This window comes from Protomyctophum bolini (genome assembly GCF_963924005.1).
Source record: "Protomyctophum bolini genome assembly, chromosome: 7".
In the NCBI taxonomy this organism is placed as follows: domain Eukaryota; kingdom Metazoa; phylum Chordata; class Actinopteri; order Myctophiformes; family Myctophidae; genus Protomyctophum; species Protomyctophum bolini.
This window is the reverse complement of record NC_137868.1, coordinates 17386804-17407909: the sequence shown is the minus strand read 5'-3', so window position 1 is coordinate 17407909 and position 21106 is coordinate 17386804. Positions and strand designations below refer to the sequence as shown.

The 21106-nt window shown below is 40.6% G+C and overlaps 2 protein-coding genes across 2 annotated transcripts; both read right to left on the bottom strand.

Annotated features, from left to right (window-relative positions):
- Nucleotides 1-2221: 2221 nt before the first annotated feature.
- Nucleotides 2222-8253, bottom strand: LOC308318878 (C-X-C chemokine receptor type 3-like). Its single transcript, XM_080768591.1, has 3 exons — nt 8199-8253; nt 3795-4163; nt 2222-3407 (listed from the first exon to the last, which is right to left on the bottom strand). The coding sequence occupies exons 1-3, from the start codon at nt 8211-8213 to the stop codon at nt 2646-2648; spliced, it is 1146 nt and encodes a 381-aa protein (XP_080624717.1). The 5' UTR covers nt 8214-8253; the 3' UTR covers nt 2222-2645.
- A 3682-nt stretch (nt 8254-11935) lies between these two features.
- Nucleotides 11936-13621, bottom strand: LOC308318879 (C-X-C chemokine receptor type 3-like). The gene is made up of 2 exons (XM_080768592.1): nt 13282-13621; nt 11936-12729 (listed from the first exon to the last, which is right to left on the bottom strand). The coding sequence occupies exons 1-2, from the start codon at nt 13537-13539 to the stop codon at nt 11989-11991; spliced, it is 999 nt and encodes a 332-aa protein (XP_080624718.1). The 5' UTR covers nt 13540-13621; the 3' UTR covers nt 11936-11988.
- Nucleotides 13622-21106: the final 7485 nt, after the last annotated feature.

Here is a 21106-nt window from a genome sequence, read left to right as displayed (position 1 = left end):
TTGTATAACGTTGTACAACTCAATCAATCAAACGTTTGTTTAATCAATGTATTGCCCCATTGAAAAAAAAGAAATGGCCAAACTGGTACTGGTACACCCGATACTATTTAATATTTCCCTTATGTTTGCTACATTTTCTTATCACATCCATGGTATGAAAACAATGCTAAGGAGTTGCTTCAATGAAATGTAATTGCTTTAAGCTGAGAACGATATGTTTAATGGTGTTTTTTAGCGTTGTTACATTTATCATGCATGCCGTTACAATTGATCCGATATGCGCAGCAAATGTAACACTGAAACAGCGTCCACGTTCGGTTGAATAACTCCCGACCTGTTTTATCAAAAAAATAACTTGAAGTGGTTTATGGTAGCTGACATGTGTAGGTCCGTTGCCTGAAAATATTACATGTGTAGCTAAACGGATCTCTGAGTAAAAGAATGAAACGTGCAAAATGTTACATCCTTGGCGGCTCTCCCCTATTAGTTTACTCACAGCACAGCACCGTCACTCCTGTCAGTTATTTCGTCCTAATAACTTGAAGTGGTTTATGGTAGCTGACATGTGTAGGTCCGTTGCCTGGAAATATGACATGTGTAGCTAAAGGGATCTCTGAGTAAAAAAATGGAACGTGCAAAATATGTTCTAAAATTGTATTGTATTGTGTAGTGTATTCTAAAATTAGTTTAGGGTTGTATAACGTTGTACAACTCAATCAATCAAACGTTTGTTTAATCAATGTATTGCCCCATTGAAAAAAAAGAAATGGCCAAACTGGTACACCCGATGCTATTTAATATTTCCCTTATGTTTGATACATTATCTTATCACATCCATGGTATGAAAACAATGCTAAGGAGTTGCTTCAATGAAATGTAATAGCTTTAAGCTGAAAACGATATGTTTAATGGTGTTTTTTAGCGTTGTTACATTTATCATGCATGCCGTTACAATTATTCCGATATGCGCAGCAAATGTAACACTGAAACAGCGTCCACGTTCGGTTTAATAACTCCCGAGCTGTTGTGTGTATTGCGTGGTTAAAAGGCCGTGTGTTTGTGTTGTAAACAACTCATGTTATGTCTGCGCACACTGTATGTTGCTATGGCTGCTGACGTTAGCATGTGTGCTATCAGGCAAAAGCTGAGATAGATATGCAACTACTACTGGGGAAAATGCCATACAAAACACAACACCTAATTTCGGAATGTTATTGTGACCTATTGAGCACAATCAGACCATCATGATTTGCTTGCTGGACCTATAATTAATTTATTAGCATTAAATGTCCACTCGCCCATCCAAAAGAAAAGCAAGATGGCTGCGACAGATTGTGAGCGCGACGGACTACGGAGGCCAGGAGGAACAGAGCTGGTGACGTAAGAGGCAGGCAGTGTTGCCAGGTTTGCGAATTGTAAGCGAGTTGCAGTGTATGCAAGTAGCGTGGTTAAATTCCTTGTTTCTCGGCGTGTTGTGGCACCCGTTTATCTGCTGGCTCGATCGTGATTTTCATAAAAGTAATATTTGCAGAGTAACTAAGAAACTTGAACGGCTAAAAAATAGGCTATGTCAGTTCGGGGAGGGTGGCGAATTTATTTTGCATATAGAGATGTGTGGTGAAAGTGTGGTTCGGTCGGAGATAGAGCATGAAGAATGAGTATGGGTACACCTTTTCACTTGTATATATGATGAATTGAGTGGGCAAAACCATACCTATATTAGATTGTTATCACCATGAAAATCCTCCAATTGAGTACTTACACAAAGACAATGATTTAATTGTATTACAAATTTTACATTTTTAAATATGCATTATATATACATTATGTAGGAAAATATGCAAAATAATCGAAAATATGAAAAAGCTATACTGTGGAAAGGTTATCATGTATACATTTATACTTGTATTGATCCTATAAACAATTTAATATAGGTCTAGTTTTCTCCACGAATTTTGGAGCTCTGGCTCATGGACTAATAACCAAAAATAAGTTACTGAACCGGTTATTCAGTCTCGGCTCAGTCCTAAATGGGTTAAGCTTTTCAGTGCCAGGGCTGTGCAGGGTGTGGGAATTTGCGAAAGTTCACAAAGGGCACAATATTTGAAAACACCATAACCTGTTGAATTTGTGTGTGACCCAAGCTGAAAAGAAGTAATCATAAAAAACACCAAGAACTAATACAGAGAATAATGAATAGAACTAATTAATGACACATCTATCTTAAGTAGCTTTGACCTAACCCTGTTAGAAGCTGGGAAGCTGGCAGTCCATTGGCAGCCCATTGATAAGGTTGTCTCATCTGAAAAATGACAAACGAAAAGAGTAAACTAAACGAAAAGTTTTAAATGCCATGTAGCTGTCAATAAATCTTGACATTTACTATACTTGTTGTATGATGGTGTTGCTTGTTGATCTACAAGCACCGATCTACATTGCACAACATCACGTAATTACGGCTGTATAGTTGTGGTGTGAACACAGCTTTTTAACACTATATCTAACTTATAGTTTTAGTTGCAGTTAAGGTGCTTGGTTTGAACAGCCCTTGTCGTTCTGTCAGTCTGCCCTCCCATCTGGTTTGTCTCTGTCTAGCTGTCTGTCCATGTGTCTGCATCTGTCTGTCTGCCACTCAGGCCACAGTCTCAGATAGCGATGGAGTTAGAGGTGTCCCCAGACTCCGACCAGAGGGAGCTTTTCCTGCTTCCGGCAGCAGACTGGAATTTGACACTACTCTTCAGCCTGCAGCCCAGAGACCTCAAAATGTCCAGCAGCTGACGGCGGAACTTCACACCGACAAAGGCGTAGAGCACAGGGTTGAGGCTGCAGTGGATGTAACCCAGGGTGGAGGTGACAGTAATGGCTTTTTCCAGAGAAGACCTGCTTCTGCACGTCAGGTTATTGTCACTGGACAAGGAGATGTTGGACTGTTGGACCCCCATAGTGTCCATCATGAGGGTGATGTTGTATGGTGTCCAGCAGAGGAAGAAGACCACCACCAGGGCCAGGATGACCCTGACAGCCCTCTGTTTCTGGAGGCCCTGGGAGCCTCGCTGCAGTTGCAGCAGGATTCTGGTGTAGCAGAAGATCAGGACAGCTGATGGCAGCAGGAAGCCCACAATGTGGTAGAGCAGACGGGAGCCCAGACGCCATTCAGTCGTTGACTGAGAGAAGTGCTGGTAGTCACGAATGCACTCAATCCTGTTTCCTCGTCTAGCATCTTCAACGGCCCGCAGGAAGACCCAGTCGGGGATGCTGAGGAGCAGGGAGAGGAGCCAGACTGACAGGCAGCTGGTATGAACTAACCAGGCCTTCCTGCGAGAGAACATCTGGGCAGCGTGGACGATGGACAGGTAGCGGTCCAGACTGATACAGGCCAGAAGGAAGATCCCACAGTAGAAGTTGATCTAGGGGAAAAATGAGGAAGAGAAAGACCAGAGAAACAAAGTCAACTGCATGCCTTCTCCTTTTCTCAGCAAGGTATATGGCAGCCATAATTTGATGCACACTTAATAGATTACATGCAAAGTGCATTGACCTTGGTCTACTGTTTGTCTTGTAATTTGACAATAAATAATAGCCTATATACCACCATAAAAAAACTCTCCCCAATAGCTAAATAGAATATTTTAACGGGTGTTGCTGACGTATCTCCTGGTATTTTAAACTAATTGTGAAAGTGTAGAGTAGAGGAGTGCATAGAGAGGGAGTTGGGGAGCAGTGGTAATCCAACCGGTTTAACTATGCTCTCAGGTCTGTCCTAACTCTTTCCTGTCATTTACAGCAGTCATTACCGTGAATATTGCTCCGATGACCTTGCACATGGGGGTTTCAAAGCTCCACCCCTTTTCCTGAGTGGACTGCGCAGCCCAGAAGGGAAGTGTCACCAGCAGCAGGGTATCAGCCACGGCCAGGTGGAGAATGAAGGTGTCCGTCACGCTCCAGTCCCGCCTCCGCTTTACCAGAACCCACAGGAGCAGTCCGTTCCCCAGCAGACCGACTACCAGAGCCAGGTAGTACAGAACTGGTATGAACACCGCCTCAAAATGCATGGTCTCATTACTGTCACATACCGTCCCAAGGTCAACATCAGTGTCACTATAATTAAAAGTACTGTTCTCATTGTATTCATCAAAGAAGTCTTCTGCCACTGTACGCTCACTCTGCAAAAACAAATCCAAAAGAAAACAAAGCTGCTAATTAATTTTCCCTCTGCATGTTTTCATTCAGTGTTCAGTCAAATTATGCTATACAGTCCATTTTAAGTAAAATATTCATAGTGACTTATAATCACACTACATTGCATTATTTATAACAGTGATTATAATACATTATAAAATTATTATAATTATTACAACGATTATAATTATATTACACTAGCCTATATGATCCTGTTCAAAAGGAGAGTCAGGAAAGTATTATGATTAGTGCTGAGTTAACTGAATTAATTAATTTGTTAAATTAATTAATCCACTATACGTAAATTTGTCCCAGAAACACGGTTTACTTTCCATCCTACAAAAACAAAAGGAAACAAAGCTGCCTGTTCATTTTTACAGTAGGCCTATCCAGTCTGTATGTTTTCATTAAGCCACAAGTTGGCACTGTTTGCTCCCATGGCCTGGCCCTGTGACCTCTAACCGCTAATATATATACCCTACTATGGACTCCAGTCTAGTCTCCAGGACCTTTTGTGTTATCCTTTTAGCCGTAATGTCTCACTGTACCACGTGTTGTTTACATTTCTGACTGATATAGTATTCAATTTGATTGATTGATTGAAATATTTATTAACAGTTTGCAGAAATACAGTACATTTCAAGCACAAACTCAATACAAAGACTTTTAACTGTGAGTGGACGACCCAATTAAGCATTACACTTGTTTACAACAGGGTCCACCTTGTTAAATTCATCAAAACATTTAGAGACGTACAAATAGACACTTCTATATAGTCAAAGAACAGACCACGAATTCATCATAAAGGAGGTAAAAAGGGAAAAGAAACCTATAAGATAAGTGAGGGGAAAAAGGAGTGTGTGGTGGGGGGGGATTCAGATTTTACGGGGGCCAGTTTCGAATTGCAGCCGTCCGTAGGGAGCCCTTTGAGAGTTTTGAAGGAGTCAAGGGATTTGGTAGCATAGGAGAGAATTTAGTCCCTTGTTTGTGCCGAATGGGTTAGTACATGGTTCGTTGCACTCCCTCTGGTGTTGTGGGTGTGGACTTCGTTAACATTAAGGAAGGACAGGACATGGGTATCTTGGTGGTGTATCGAATCTTGTGGACCTGGAGGTGGTTGCACCACCAGAACGTAAGTTCTGTCTTAAATTGTGGAGTAAAGTCCTTACTAGAGGCTTAGTAACTACTAGGTAGTTTGTAACTAGTGGCTTACTAAATTGAGTTGCACCACGACTGTTTAAGGCATAACGTAACTAGTAGTGCCTAGACTGTTCCTAAAATAATGTATAGTCGCATAAAATGATGTCATAGCTCCCGGATCCAATGAAAACGAGCGGTTTCTACACTAGGAAGTAAACGTTATCTTGTCAACAAAGCATGGAGGTGCTATTTTGATGTGAGTCCCATCTATACAGCCAATCACGTCTGGGAACCCTGACACAGCATGGAACTTTTGTCTGATGTAATTTAGCTTTTGGCTTTCTTCTGGCATGTATACAAAGTCATTCATGCGCGTGCACAGGGCGAGCGCAACCCTGCGCACGGCCCTGCATACTGTAGACTTGTGTATTTGTATTGTGTCGCCAACCATGTTCTGCATAGGCCCCGTTGCAAAGTAACGCAGGGCGACGCATACTTGGAGACTCGGGGGAAGCGCACCGTTCAAGTCGCTATTGTGCTGTATGTCTTCAGCCAACACGTCTGTTATTTTCATAATGCCGTCTCTTTTAAAACGGAATCTGGCAAATATGTCGACATCATCATAAATATCAAGCGGGTGTAGTCGGTCTCGCAAAACGCGTTGGCGAGGACGGGGTCTTTCGTTATATTGAATTAATGCGTCAATGAAATCAACCCGGTCAGCCATGATGATAACAAGTTAGTAGACTGCTCCTATGGACTTAGTGCTGCCACATGGCTTGCGTAAATATTTAGTTGTTACTTAGAGATACGTTATAACTAATTTGTGTGGTGCAACAGCTTAAATTTTAGTAATGCATAAGTCTTGACGTAAAGGCCATTTACGCAATTACTAGGCTACGTTTGAACTTAGTGCGAGGTGGTGCAACCACCTCCAGACCCATTGCAAGATGCTGTCGTAGACCCTAAGCCATTCCAGCCTGTCAAAGTGGGCAGGGGTGAGGTGGGTTCGGGGGGTGAGGCCAAGTAGAAGCCTGACCAATTTCTTTTGGGAAGTCTGGAGCCTAGTTTTAAGGGCCTTTGAGGTGCTGTGGTACCAGGAGGAGGTGCATGCATAGTCAAAGTAACCTTGTACGAGGGCTCCTGTTAACGTCTTCAAGGTGTTTTTGTTGACCAGTCCTGTAAAGGAATCTTGTTCTTTGGTTGACTTTTTTGATTACGTTGGTGGCCATTTTATCACCGGAAAGATTGGCCTCCAGGATGGAACCTATGGTAATTTCATCTTTACGTGTGATAACATTGTCACCCACTCTAACCAAGAAGCCATTTGCCTTGCTGAGATTACTATTAGATCCAAAGAGAATGGATTCAGTTTTTCCCAGGTGTAACGATAGTTTGTTATCAGCGAGCCAGGTGCAGATTCTACCGAGTTTAGAGCTGAGGGCCTTTTCAACCTGCAGTTTGTTCCTGTCCGAGACTAGCAGTGCCGAGTCATCTGCGAACAGGAACAAGTTGCAGTCACAATGAATCAATTAAACCCAGAGAACCGTAAGAGAATGGGATACAAAATAATTTTATATTCAAGCCATTAGCCATTACGGGGTTTGTGTATATAATATTCCTTTAATTTTCCTTAGGGGCTGCCCTAGTGTAGTGTTTAGACTCGACATGTGCCTTTCATATGGAAGGTTGTGGGTTGTGGGAAACAAGTCTCCTGATTAGACAAAACAAATCCATCCATGTTACTTTAATTTTCCCTATGCCACATGGTGGCACTGTATGCTCAGTGCTCACAGACAAGATAATAATAATTAGCAGCAAAAATAGAAAAGCTCAAATTCATCTGAACATCCACTAAAATACATGATTCGGGCTATTTTATATATTTTTAATAATAATGGTGGTTTGTTTTCCTTCACATAGGAAATGCTGTTTTAAACACCGTATGAATCGATAGCATTGGGTAATTGAGGTAGAACTTGACTATCCACTCCTCCACTTCTCCAGACACTGCTACCACCGTTAAAGGTTTTACACATAGCTACAACATGATTAAATATGAAATAACATTTTGCATATTAATTCACTATTTTGGGCATCAATAAATAAACAAATTAATTTGGTTGATAACATAATGTCACATTAATCATGTTATAAACGGTGTTGTTACATACTGAGTTTGTCAGTGGTAACAACTGTGGCTCTTTTTTTCTACTGAATGTACTTTAGAAAGACATTGCTTCGATCTGCATCAGAGCTTTATAGTTACAGTATATCAATCAATCAATCAACTTTATTAGTGTAGACTCAGGAATCCATTAAAAAACAACATTCATTAAAAAAACACTATACATACATAAAAACACCCTATACCATAAAAACATCAGCTATTTCAAGAGACAATCATTCCAGAAACTAGTCGTGGACAGATAAGTCAATTTATCTTTAAGTATTAGATTGCAGTCACCACTGTGCACATTCCCCTTTCATTTTTTTTCTCGCACATATTGTATCACAATACAGTACAAATCATAATAGATAACAATTTATTTGTCTTTCATAATTAATTTGTCTTTCATACCTTTACTCCTCTCCCTGCATCTTTAGTACTAATCATTACTAATCGGGAACCCATTCGGTTAAAAAATAAAATAAAAAGTTGAATCTGATGACTAGTCGACAAATCTACAACTATTCTGAAAAAGTTGCCAACTAGTAAAGATCTGTAGTTGTGAAACCCCTAGCGCCAATAAGCTATGGGAAAGTGCATAGACACTATTATCACAGAGAAAAATCCAAATTAAAGATCCAAAATGTACAGTATATGACCAAATTATATTGTTAATATTGCTAATGGATGATATAAAGTGCTGATTTACCTTATCGGTAGCCATGGTGTTGTAGCTGTACAGCACAGAGATTAATTAAAATTTAACACGGACGTCAAAGCAGAGCAAAGCCCCAAGAGGAAATGAGCTTTAAGCTGCTTTCACACATATGACATAGTATGGATCATGTTGTGCCTTTGAGTGAACACGGGAGATATTTGAAAGACGACATGGTGTACAGGTATTCTGCCCTACAAAGCCAAAGTGCAGTAACTATGTTTTTGGACACACCAACTTATTTGTGTACCCCAAAGGTCAAATTAGGCTTCATGATTTTGGCGGATAAACAATTACCTCAAGAACATATTTACAATTAGTATAATATCACCTATTTGCCGATATCTCATCTGGCTGACCAGTTGAAACACTTTTAAACCCAATATCAGCCAACTAGGAAAACATTCCTAGTTACTGCACTTTGGGATTTCTTTCTTTCTTTCTTTCTTTCTTTCCCTTTTTTGTGTGAAATGTCATACTTATGTCGGGCAGTGGTTCCCAAAACTGAGGTGGGTCCCCAAAGGATTTCGGATCATCAGATGATTAGCTTAACGTGCAACATTGTTTTCTCACTCAACAGTAAACCAGTAAGACGCCTGAGGGCGAGAAGCGACCTCGCCCTAAAGGGTGAGGTCGCGTGCACGCATCCGCCTGGGTGACAGCAGACTGTTGGGCGCGTGCTGGCCGCTTTGGCATGTGGGGGTCAGATCAACATATATGGAATGAATTCTGTACTGGCCATATATGGAGCATGTCTTAAGTGTACAGGGTTTGATGAGGTCAGATCAACATATGGAATGTCACTCAGAACAGGTCAGCTCCATATATGGAGATCTAAGGGTGGCAGCTGGGGCAGTGTCTTGAGTGTACAGCGTTTGATGAGGGCCCAGGTAGGGCCAGGCTTTAATTTTCAGGCCTGTTGAGAACTCTAGTTTTTGTGATCCTGTATGGTCATGCCTGGGGGTGACGGACTAACTAACTAACTGATGGGAAAGGGTTAGGGGGTGGGGGTTCAATTATTAACCCAGTTCAATTATGATTATTTGTCTGTATTATTTGTATGTAGGAAAAAAGCTGGAAAAGGCATAATTATGTACTTTATGTTCTTTCTATAACTGCCCTATAACTACGCTGAATACAAAGTCAATGTAAAACGGGCGGCTGCAATTCAAAAAAAATCTGATGCAAAAGTGGTAACTCATCATTAGGTCCACATAGCGGCAGTTACTGTACGTTTACGTACATGAATTATATTAAGAAGAAAACACACATGGGCAGAAACATCAGGAACAAATAAGTCAACACCTGCACTCAAAATCAGGATTTACATTGTAGGAGGACATCACATCAGTGACCCATTAGTGTCAAGTGTTTTTGTCCTTCAGCTGGCATAGACAAAATAAGGCCTTATTCACCAGAGAATTGTCCTGCTATTGTAATTTTGGCAATGGATACTTAAGTCTTAAGTCCAAAATGTTTGACTTCCGAAGTTCCGACACAATGTGTAGTCATTTTTACCCATGATTGTCATGACATGCCCAAAATAGGTAGACCATGAGTTGAATGTGGTTAAGAGAGCGGTCTACTAATTGTGCAAAGAGGAAGGTTGGCTAACAGTTTAGAATTTACTGGCTTCAGTGTACAGAGAGGGAAGAGAGATGAGATCTCTGATCATCTTGTGATACTTGAGGGAACAAGACCAGCTTTGTCATTGTTTCTACATACAGGGAAATGCATCTTTCTTTACCATTTAAGAGATGAAGATGTGATCTTTACTAGTTTTTTAGCATGTTTCTTTCTGCATAAATTAATCTATGTACTTTAACATTATTGTTCAGAATTTAAGGTACCCCATGTGACAATACTTAAAAATATTTAGACGGTCAGTGTTTTTGGTAATCAACACTATCAACTATCTGTCTGCTGAAGCACCATTATTTATCTTTGAGTGTAATGTTACCCTAATGTATGTGTTGTTTTTATGTTTTATTTTAGCCAGTTTAGACATGTTTTATCCTTTTGAGTTGACAGTTGACATATATGATATCTGTTAAATGGATAAAACATTCCTTTGGTCAGTAATTCAATCCCATATTGGGTTAAAGAGATTGTATGTTTATTATGATCATGTACAGATAACAGATATTGTTAGCACTCAACCTCAATACTGGTATTACCTAACACTGTGTTGCCTACGCCCTAAACATGTGTGTTTGAGGCATCGACAGATGTTATCTTAATTTCCTGCCAGACCGTTATGGTTGAAGATAATAGTTCCACTGAAACTACTTGTAGGCGTGGGCATATTTTAAAACTGTGTTGTAATTGTGTTGTCGGGAACACTTGAAATTGTCTTGACGCTCCTGGTTATTTTTTATGTCCTTTCAATGTACTGCAATGGGAAATTGTGGGCAAGTAAACATTATAAATTAGACAGCAATTATAGAAAGATAAACTCATGAATAAATGTATTTGGTCTCCAGAAGGTAGGCTATAATGTCAGGACAGTGAGCTACACCTGCTCCTAATGAACCCGTTTCAATAGCACTGGGTTTTTGTTGTAGATTTTTTTTATGCCTGTGTACGTGTACTGCAGAAGTGTGTATAGATAGACCAGTGGTTCTCAACCCTGGTCCTGGAATCACAGGATTTGCACAGGAGGTCAGAACGGCGGGCAGTCCCCGTCACGTCCAGGGTATTAATTATTTTTGGTTTTATTATAGATGTTGTTGTTTTTCCACACACCTACAGCAATAAACTGAAATTGCTGTAGGTGTGTGAAAAGCGGAAACATTGTATAGTAAAACCAAAAAAAGTGTTTTGTTTTTGTCATCGATTTGGTCAAAATTGTCAACACAATTAAGCATGCATGAGGAGGCATTGTAGCATATTGTTTTTTATTAAGACTGGGATTTCTACATGATGGTGAGTCATCTATTTTCTGAACTTCTGAAATCTTGCCCCTGACACACATGCCTACTACCTCACATAAAATAATAAAAACTAATACTGAAACCAATCCAAACTGAAATGAGCACGCCCACTCTGGAAACTAACTAAAACTAGACTGAACTGAACAAGAATTACAAAAAAAATCAAATTAAAATTAAAACAAACCCCACACATAGGTATATAAATGAAAATTGTACCAAGCGTAGCATTCATGATTGCTTTAAATTAATTTATTTATTAAAATATAGTAACCAACTCTAAGTGCATTTACATCAATGATCTCAGGAAGATTAAAGGGACACCTTGCTGATCCTGACCCCAAATCGCACTGCTCCAATGTGAGAAGACCACTCATCGACGTTACGTGGCGAGACACCTGATCCCCAGTCCCCTGCAAGATGCAGAAACGGCCACATGATGAAAGCGATTTGATCACCCCTCACCACTGCACTCCATGTGCGTGCTCCATGATGACGCAAAGCGTAGTGGCAGATGATATCCCTGCATCCCTCAGAGAAACACACAAAAGACACACGGCTCTCCTTGCCACACAAAAGAGTTGAAACTTTTTGATCATGATATATTTCTGTCTGATGATCTGCCTGCCTGCCTGCCTGCCTGCCTGCCTGCCTGCCTGCCTGCCTGTCTGTCTGTCTGTCTGTCTGTCTGTCTGTCTTTCCACCGGCCATCTGTCCGCTAGTCAGTTGGTCTGTCTGTCTTTCTGTTGGTCTGCCTTCCCATGATTGTCTGTCTGACTTACTTGCTGTCTGTCCATTTGTCCACATCTGTCTGCATGCGTATCTATAAGCATCCTTCCCTCCACTCCACAGTCTCAGATAGCGATGGAGTTGGAGGTGTCCCCAGACTCAGACCAGAGGGAGTTTCTCCTTCCGGCAGTAGACTGGAATGTGACACTACTTTTCAGCCTGCAGCCCAGAGACCTCAGGATGCCCAGCAGCTGACGGCGGAACTTGATGCCCACAAAGGCGTAGAGCACGGGGTTGAGGCTGCAGTGGATGTAACCCAGGGTGGAAGTAACAGTCACTGCTTTTTCGAGAGAAGTTCTGCTGCTGCAGGTCAATGTGGACAAGGAGATGTTGGACTGAAGTGTGTCCATCATGAGGGTGATGTTGTATGGTGTCCAGCAGAGGAAGAAGACCACCACCAGGGCCAGGATGACCCTGACAGCCCTCTGTTTCTGGAGGCCCTGGGAGCCTCGCTGCAGTTGCAGCAGGATGCTGGCGTAGCAGAAGATCAGGACAGCTGATGGCAGCAGGAAGCCCACAATGTGGTAGAGCAGACGGGAGCCCAGACGCCATTCAGTCGTTGACTGAGAGAAGTGCTGGTAGTCGCGAATGCACTCAATCCTGTTTCCTCGTCTATCATCTTCATCGGCCCGCAGGAAGACCCAGTCGGGGATGCTGAGGAGCAGGGAGAGGAGCCAGACCGACAGGCAGCTGGAATGAACCAACCAGGCCTTCCTGCGAGAGAACATCTGGGCAGCGTGGACGATGGACAGGTAGCGGTCCAGACTGATACAGGCCAGAAGGAAGATCCCACAGTAGAAGTTGATCTAGGGGGAAAATGAGGAAGAGAAAGACCAGAGAAGTGAAATAAAGATAAATATTATGGTGTGTTTCAAAACCAAAGCGCATTGCTCATTGTGGAAAAGTCATCTATAGTATGTAGGCGCAAGTTAATGTTGACCTCAGTGGTCACAGTGGTGAACAGATCACCATATAAAGTGCATGGACCCTGGTCTACTGTTTATCTTGTGATTTGACAGGAAATAATTGCATCTTCTTTTCTTTTTGGCTGTTCCCTTCAGGGGTCGCCACAGCAAATCATCTGCCTCCATCTTACCATGTCCTCTGCCGCCTCTTCTCCCACACCAACTAACTAGGAAATAATTGGATATACTGTACCCCTTAAAACAGGAACTCTCCCCACAGCTAAACAGTTGACACCATTATACAAATTGAATCAAGTGTATAGAAGAGTGAGGGGGTTGGGGCGCAGTGGACGATGATCGACATCGTTGAATAATCCCATGAGGCAGTCTGTCACATAACTGCCTTGTTTCTGTTATATGCAGCAGTACATTGTACTTGTACAATACAATTACCGTGAATATTGCTCCGATGATCTTGCACAGGGGCGTCCCAAAGCTCCACCCCTTTTCCTGAGCGGACTGCGCAGCCCAGAAGGGAAGTGTCACCAGCAGCAGGGTATCAGCCACGGCCAGGTGGAGAATGAAGGTGTCCGTCACGCTCCAGTCCCGCCTCCGCTTTACCAGAACCCACAGGAGCAGTCCGTTCCCCAGCAGACCGACTACCAGAGCCAGGTAGTACAGAACTGGTATGAACACCACCTCAAAATGCATGGTCTCATTACTGTCACATACCGTCCCAAGGTCACCATCAGTGTCACTATAATTAAAAGTACTGTTCTCATTGTATTCATCAAAGAAGTCTTCTGCCACTGTACGCTCACTCTGCAAAAACAAATCCAAAATAAAACAAAGCTGCAAATGGCATGTGTTCATTCTGTGTTTAGTCAAATTATGGTACAGTCTATTTTAAATAAAAATATTTATAGTGAATTAGAATCACACTACATTGCATTATAACATTGATTATAATGCATTATAAAATCATTATAATGTATTACAACGATGAGAATTATAATACACTATATGATCCTGTTCAAAAGGAAAGTCAGGAAAGTATTATAATTAGGGCTGTCAAAATAACTGAGACCCGAGCCATACATCCCATAATCCGATCCACTCTGCACTAATCATCGCTCTGGTATCTGAGATGGAACTAAAAAATACAAGTCTTGGCCTGGGCCATGGCTCAGCGGTCCAGGCACCTTGGCCGGTATTCTGTCTGGCAGTGTGCCGCGGGTTCGACTCCCGATCCCGACAGCCTTTACTGCATGTCACTCCCCCATCTCTCTCCCCCATTTCCTGTCAGCCTACTGTCTGTCCCTCTATAAAAAATATAAAATAAAGGCGAAAGCCACAAAAAAACCCATTAAAAAACATAAAAATACAAGTCGGTTATTCCCATAGAAGGCTGAAATCACATAGCACAACAACGGGGTGGGAGACAGAGAGACATGGAGAGAGCGAGTAATTAATTGATACATGACCCTATACAGTAAGTCATTATTATAATGTGATTGATGTATTTGAGTCCTTATAATGGTGACAGTGTTAAAACTGTGGTACAGTGTTAAAAGCATGTAATCATTTTGGCAAATTCCATTTAAGTTATACTTTCATTTATGTATTTATTTAGGGCTGGGACTCTAACTGAATCATTTAGATTAATTACAGTTTCAGTCGCACCGAAGACAACCAGTGCACGAATTGAGAGAAGAAGCTGATCAGACCGTTTTGCTAGGCCTAGTGAATGGAGAAAAAGAAGCAGAAAAAATAAGAGCTTCTCAGGTCAAATATTGATATGCGATTAATTACGATTAATTCATTACAAAGCCTCTATATAAAAACATAATCGAGTCCCAGCCCTATTTGCCCCTTTTTGTCCTGGCAAAATAAATGGCATATACTGCTAAATAAATAAAAACCTCATCATCAACAACACCACTCTTTGAATCAACATTTATAACATATCATACACAAATGAGAAAAGACTCAATTCTAAATTCAAATCCAATATTTCGGACCAAATTCTACTACTCAAACCAATGGATTATATATGGTAGCCAATCAAAGTTTTAAAAGTGCTGATTTACCCAATCATTCAGTCCCTTGTCCATGGTGTTGCAGCTGTACCGCACAGAGATTAACTGACGTTTATGACATATGATAGCAGAACAAACCCCCAAAAGGAAATGTGCATGAGCTGCACACATGCACAGCACAGTATCCTTAAATACCCTTCTCAACAGCTTGAAATGCCAGCAATTTTTAAATAATAATAATAATAATGAATAACAAAAGGCTATAACTGTTGAACCAATGGTTGTAATAAATAAATAAACATCCACTGGATTCTTTGGATCATTATGCAACTCTCCATATAGACTACACCTGCTTGACTTTCTGTCCTTTCCATGTTTTTTTCACAACACACTTCAAAACGTACACTAATTGCTGTATACTGTACATCTCTTGATCAAAGATCGATGGGATCAAAATGTTTCATTTTCTGTTCCTTCTAAAGTTTACGGGAAGGACCCATTTAGTGTATAACAAAATGCCACAAATCATGCAGGCAGTGTCAAATCTGCCCCACATTTGCATCACACATTGAAGGGATTCCTAAGTGGAGCTTTTCCGCCTTAAGATTTCCAAAGTGCATCTAAGTGACAAATAAACTGAATCTGAATCTAAATCAGAATTTCACTTCCACCCATTGGTGAAACAAATGTTTATGTTACAATAATGTCTGTTTGTTGTAGAAACATTTTGTCAATCACAATAAGCATAAATGGACACGTGAGTCATGAGACAATGACGAACATGCATGGCCGGTTAAGACACATACGTGGCCGGTTAAGACTCAACCCTGGCGCCGACATATGTGGCCAGTTAAGACACATACAGTACGTGGCCAGTTAAGACTCACCGTGGCTTCCGTGTGCGGTTATGGTTAGGTTAGGGTTTGGGTTAGGGTGTTAGACTATTGCGTGGATGTCGGACCAAAGATATGCACCCTAAATTATGAACGAATGAATGTCCGAATTATCACAAATTTGGGTCCCACACATACAACGTTATCTGAGGTTTTACAAAAAATGCCACAAATGATGAATGGTGAATGCAATGTCCGAACTATCACAAATTTGGGTCCCACATTGAGGGGCCTATAAAAACAGAGCCGACTGTTTTTCAAACACCTGTGGCTGTATCCTCAGTTGAGTTTCGCTGTAACTATTTTGTCTTCCCACCTTTTTTTGTGTCTCTGCAGCGTCCGGTGCAGATGCAGTCTGTAGCGAGGGTGCATGAGAACCCTGATGGAAGAACAAATCAACATCGACACGCAAGCTAAATGTAAAAAATAAATAATATATAAGCTTATTTGATTTGATTTAGGTAGAAATAGAAATACAAGTTAATTCAACATAATTAACTTCAACCCAGGAATTACACATAAGGCCTTATGCCACAATTAAGGTACAAATTGGATAGGTACAGTAACAGGATGTACACATATTGCAAGTGTAATGAAACACTTTATTTCCAATGTGGTCCTAAAATAAATTAAATAAATACCGGTAGTCCAAATAAATTACATAACAAATACAAAATACAAGAAAGATGTCATTGACTGAAAACTAAACCCATGCTTTAGTAGAAAAGACACACGTGTGCATGCGTGGGCACATTTCCTGAATATTGCTTGCAATAGCACGTGCATGTTTAAGAGTTGAAACCACAAGCCACCTTCATGCTCCACCTTTAGTCATCAGCCATCACACACACACACACACACACACGCGCATCTTGTTGTTATTGGAAAACATAGCAGGAAGATACAAAACGTATGTCTTAGAACACAGAAGGGTTTATGAAAGGTTCAGACACTTGAAAAGTGAATGTAGTGGTAAATGGTGCATTTATATAGCGCTTTTTATCCAAAGAGCTTTACATAGATTGTGCATTACATTTGCCCATTTGACACACTAATGGCGGAGGAAACCATGCAAGGCACCAACCTGCACCTTACTCAAGGACACTTCGACACTAATTCTGGGGTAGCCCGGGATCGAACTGGGAGCCTCACGGTTCACATCCGGCTGCTCTACCCCTGAGTCACTGCCGCCCCCTTTCAGAGGTTAGAAAAGTTATCCTTGGAAATTGAAGGCAGCCATGGTGCTCTGGGATACTCTTTGTATTCATATTTTATTTCAACAAAAGAACATGGAAATTTTGTGCATGGCCAGGTAATTGTAGGCTATTCATTATATTATTTCCCCAATGCATGTTTTCTTTTATGTCACCATAGGAACTACAGAGTTTCACACAAGCCAATTACTGTTTATTTTGGGAACTCTATGTTCTCCATTTCTTGGTCTTGGTGAAGTGAAACAACCAAAACATCCTATTATAATCACTAATGATTGTAATTCTCAGAATAAGTCATGGCAACAACTATCGTCACTATCACAAATATCTTAACAACTACTGTATCTTCACCATCACAATGTTAGGCTATATTACAACACACACAGTTTACAGACAGTATAACCAAACAACTCATATTCAGCACAAGCCTTTGGCCAAAACAACACAAGTAGCTAAATGGTAACATAGATAACACAATGTACACCATTACGTTTGCGTATGTGTATAATAGCACACACCTTCTTGAATGATTCCTTACAGTTCTGGGACCTGCATGGGTACAGTGGAAACATCACAATAGCGAAGATTTGTACAATCTTAACCTACAGCCACACCATCAAACGTACATGGGCCGACCATAACTGAACGTGTGTACAAATATATATATATATATATATATATATATCGGATTTCGTTTTATGGACAGAAAAAAGTGGTCCAAGTACAGTTGCAACTTATTTGTATAGCACCTTTCATGACATGAAATGCAGCTCAAAGTGCTTTACAGAAAAATGGAGAATAAAATAAAAGCAAGGCAACAACATTAAAAAACAAGCAGTAATGCAATACAGTGAGGACATGAATAACAAAAGTAAAAAATAAAAGATCAATTAAAAGCAATGTTGTAGAAGTGGGTCTTGAGCTGAGCTTTAACCCATTGATGCCTGAGGCCGAATCTGGGGACGCCTTCTAGGGCCTGACCTAAGGTTTCTGAAAACCTTCAAATTCTGATGATTTTTTTTTAAATAGTTATGTTGCTACATGTATAGCAATAGCTGATGAGACACAGAGAGCGCGCCGGCATCAAGGGTAGAACAACGTATACGTTGCACCAGGCGTCAATGGGTTAAAAAAAGAGTCAAAATAAATAATCTTGATCATATTCAAATGGCAGCTTTATTTTAATGGCAACAATTAATTTGTGCATAAGGTGCAACTCAAAGTCATGGCTATTTTGGAGTGCAGCGCTAAATGTTTTTTTCTGACAAATTCCGCCAATGTCATATGCCTGATGTACTGTACAATTCTCTTTAAACTATGAATGAGCAGTTGTTTTAAACACATCTCAAATTAGAAAAAACAATCTTTCAAGGATTCATTAGCAGTCAAATTATTGAAAAATGCTGTATGAATCATGCAACCATTTGTTGAACTTGGCTCAACAACGTAAAGGGGATCAATGTACAACCCCCCCCCCCCCCCCCCCCCTTGTACCTTTGTGGGTTTCCTGTCTTTTTCCTGTCACATTTTCACATCACCATTACCATTTGCACCCTAGCAGCATGCAACATTTAAAAGCTGATTTCACCTCAGAACCTCAGTGTCATATTGCACTGAAGGTTCTAGGACCGAACTGTCTGCTACTTTTTTGCACCCCACACTTTGAGCACAGAGCACTTTATGAGCATGTTAAAATAAAATACTATTTATTCTCTGTCTAAGGAGTCTTGCGAGAGCGAGTCTTTTTCTGCCAGTTCAAAGTCAAAGTCAAAGTCGTACGATTTGTCACACACGTTACCACAGTGACATTTGTTCTCCGCATTTGACCCATCTCTTGGAGCGGTGAGCTAGAGCTGTGCCGTGCTCGGGAATTTGATTAGTTGATTTGACCCCCCAATCCAACCCAGTTCACGTCAGAACAGACAGTGCTACACATTTAAATGTGCTACAAATGCAAGCCTCCCTATTATAAAATTAAACAACAGTTTGATTATGTCCTGCTCACCGTATGTGAGAACATACGGTGGTTTTGGATGTGAGCTGTATTTAAGTTGTACAACATACTTTCTTCTTTGGAAGTTGGGTTAATAATGGTGTGTGAAAACATAGGCCCAGTTCTCAGGTTTGGTGTGACAAAGAGCTGAGGCTTGAAATGTTGTCAATACATATAATATTGGACTACGGTATGTGTGCTCTCTACAGTATTCGTTTGATCATAGTCAAACCCAACGTACCCTGATACATGATCTGGATATTCTTTCAATTGTTGTGAACTTGTGAATGGAAATTCATCGTCATGCTGTACACAAGTCATTACTATTAGACTATAGATTCATTCATATACCCCTCCTGTCTTTCATTCTACTGCTGTTGCTGCTTTGACACCTGACACACTGAAGGCTCATTCTTAGGGCCGATTCATACTCTTATTTTAGAGCCGAATAAAAGTCATTTGAGGTTCGGGGGGGCGGGTACCCTCCTAAAGTCGGCTCTTCGGTGCTACTGAAAGTGAGGTGGTGAGGTGACCACCGCTCCTGTGGTGAGCTGACCACCGGAGCTGAAATAACATTGAGCGGTGGTGAGTAAAAACAGAGAGAAGGGCTGGGGTGGTGGCGGTGGTTTGCTCTTCACCGCGGCTCGTGACGTCATGTTGTAGTCCGGTGGTCACCTCACCACCGAAAGTCCAGACTATGTATGAGCCTTGACACATTTTCCTCTGGGTATGAGGAGATCAATCAAATTTTATCTTGTGCTAGTTTGACACGTCACATGCTACTGAAAGCAGAATGAATTTTAGGTAATTTTGCCTTAAAAAAAGAAAAAATAGCATGTTCTACCACATGTGTTACATTCTCTGGGTGAAAATAAATCCTCACTATCAGGTGAAAAGAAGCGGATTTGACAACAAGCGTATCAGAGGAAGTGGTGGACATTGTATATACCGGTACTCAACAAACCAACATTTTACATTTAGGCCTACTTTTTAATATCAATGTGTTGCTGTATTGAAATTTAGAATATACATGTAAAAAACTAATTCAGAAATGACAAAAATTGTGAAAACAGTAGCTAATGTGGTTTTTTTTAAGAACTATATTCAACTCTATCGTTTTGTTTTTCAAAGAAAAGGGAACTGATAGGAACTTTCGTTGCACCACCCAAAGAGTTGGCCCCCTGGTAAGCATTCTGATTCACAAACGCACACAATCCTCTTCAGTTAAGAATGGTGAAGTAGTAGTGAGAAGAATTGCCCTAGAATTAAGTAAAGGTCATAAATTAATTTCTTGTCATTGGTACAACTACTACAACTACACATTTCTTTCTGTGTTTAAACTACAAAGGCCTCACACACAAGCTTGGTATCAGGGTACACTTGGGGAGCAACATGTGATGTCTGCCAGTAGTCATAAGCCTCCACCCAGTCCTGTTCCTGGAGGTGGAGATGGTGTGTGTTCCTGGAAGCATCACAACACAAGGGGTCAATAAAGAATACTGCTCTGGCTCCCTCTGTTGTCAGATTCAAATGTGTGACATCTGGATGGTTATGTGCTACTATAATTCAACCTTGTAGATGCAGATTCGGAGCCTGCATTGACAGAACATAAATCCCAGTGATGGAAAGTAACCAAGTACTTTTACTTAAGTACAATGTTGAGGTATTTGTACTTCACTTGAGTATTTCCAATTTTCAGTACTTTTACTTCTACTCCACTACATCTCAGAGCCAAAATTTGTACTTTTACTTCACTACAATAGAAAATTTTAGTTACTAGTTACTTTGGAGATTTTTATTTATTTTTTATTTTGATTAGAAAACATACATTAACCACTTCAACGCTATACATTTTGGCAAATTGAAAATAGACGATTCACAAGCTCACAATGCGTCGCAATGCGACACATTGTGAGCTTGTAGATCTGCTATTTTCAATAGATTTTCTATATATTTTGAACTTGTGAAATGACACATTCTGCACAATGAATACTTTTAGTACTTTAAGTACATTTTGTTGCCGATACTTTTGTCCTTTTACTCTGTACATTTTCAATTCCGTACTTTTACTTTACAAAGTAGTTCTAAATTGCAGTATTGGTACTTTTACTTAAGTAAAACAATTGAGTACTTTTTCCA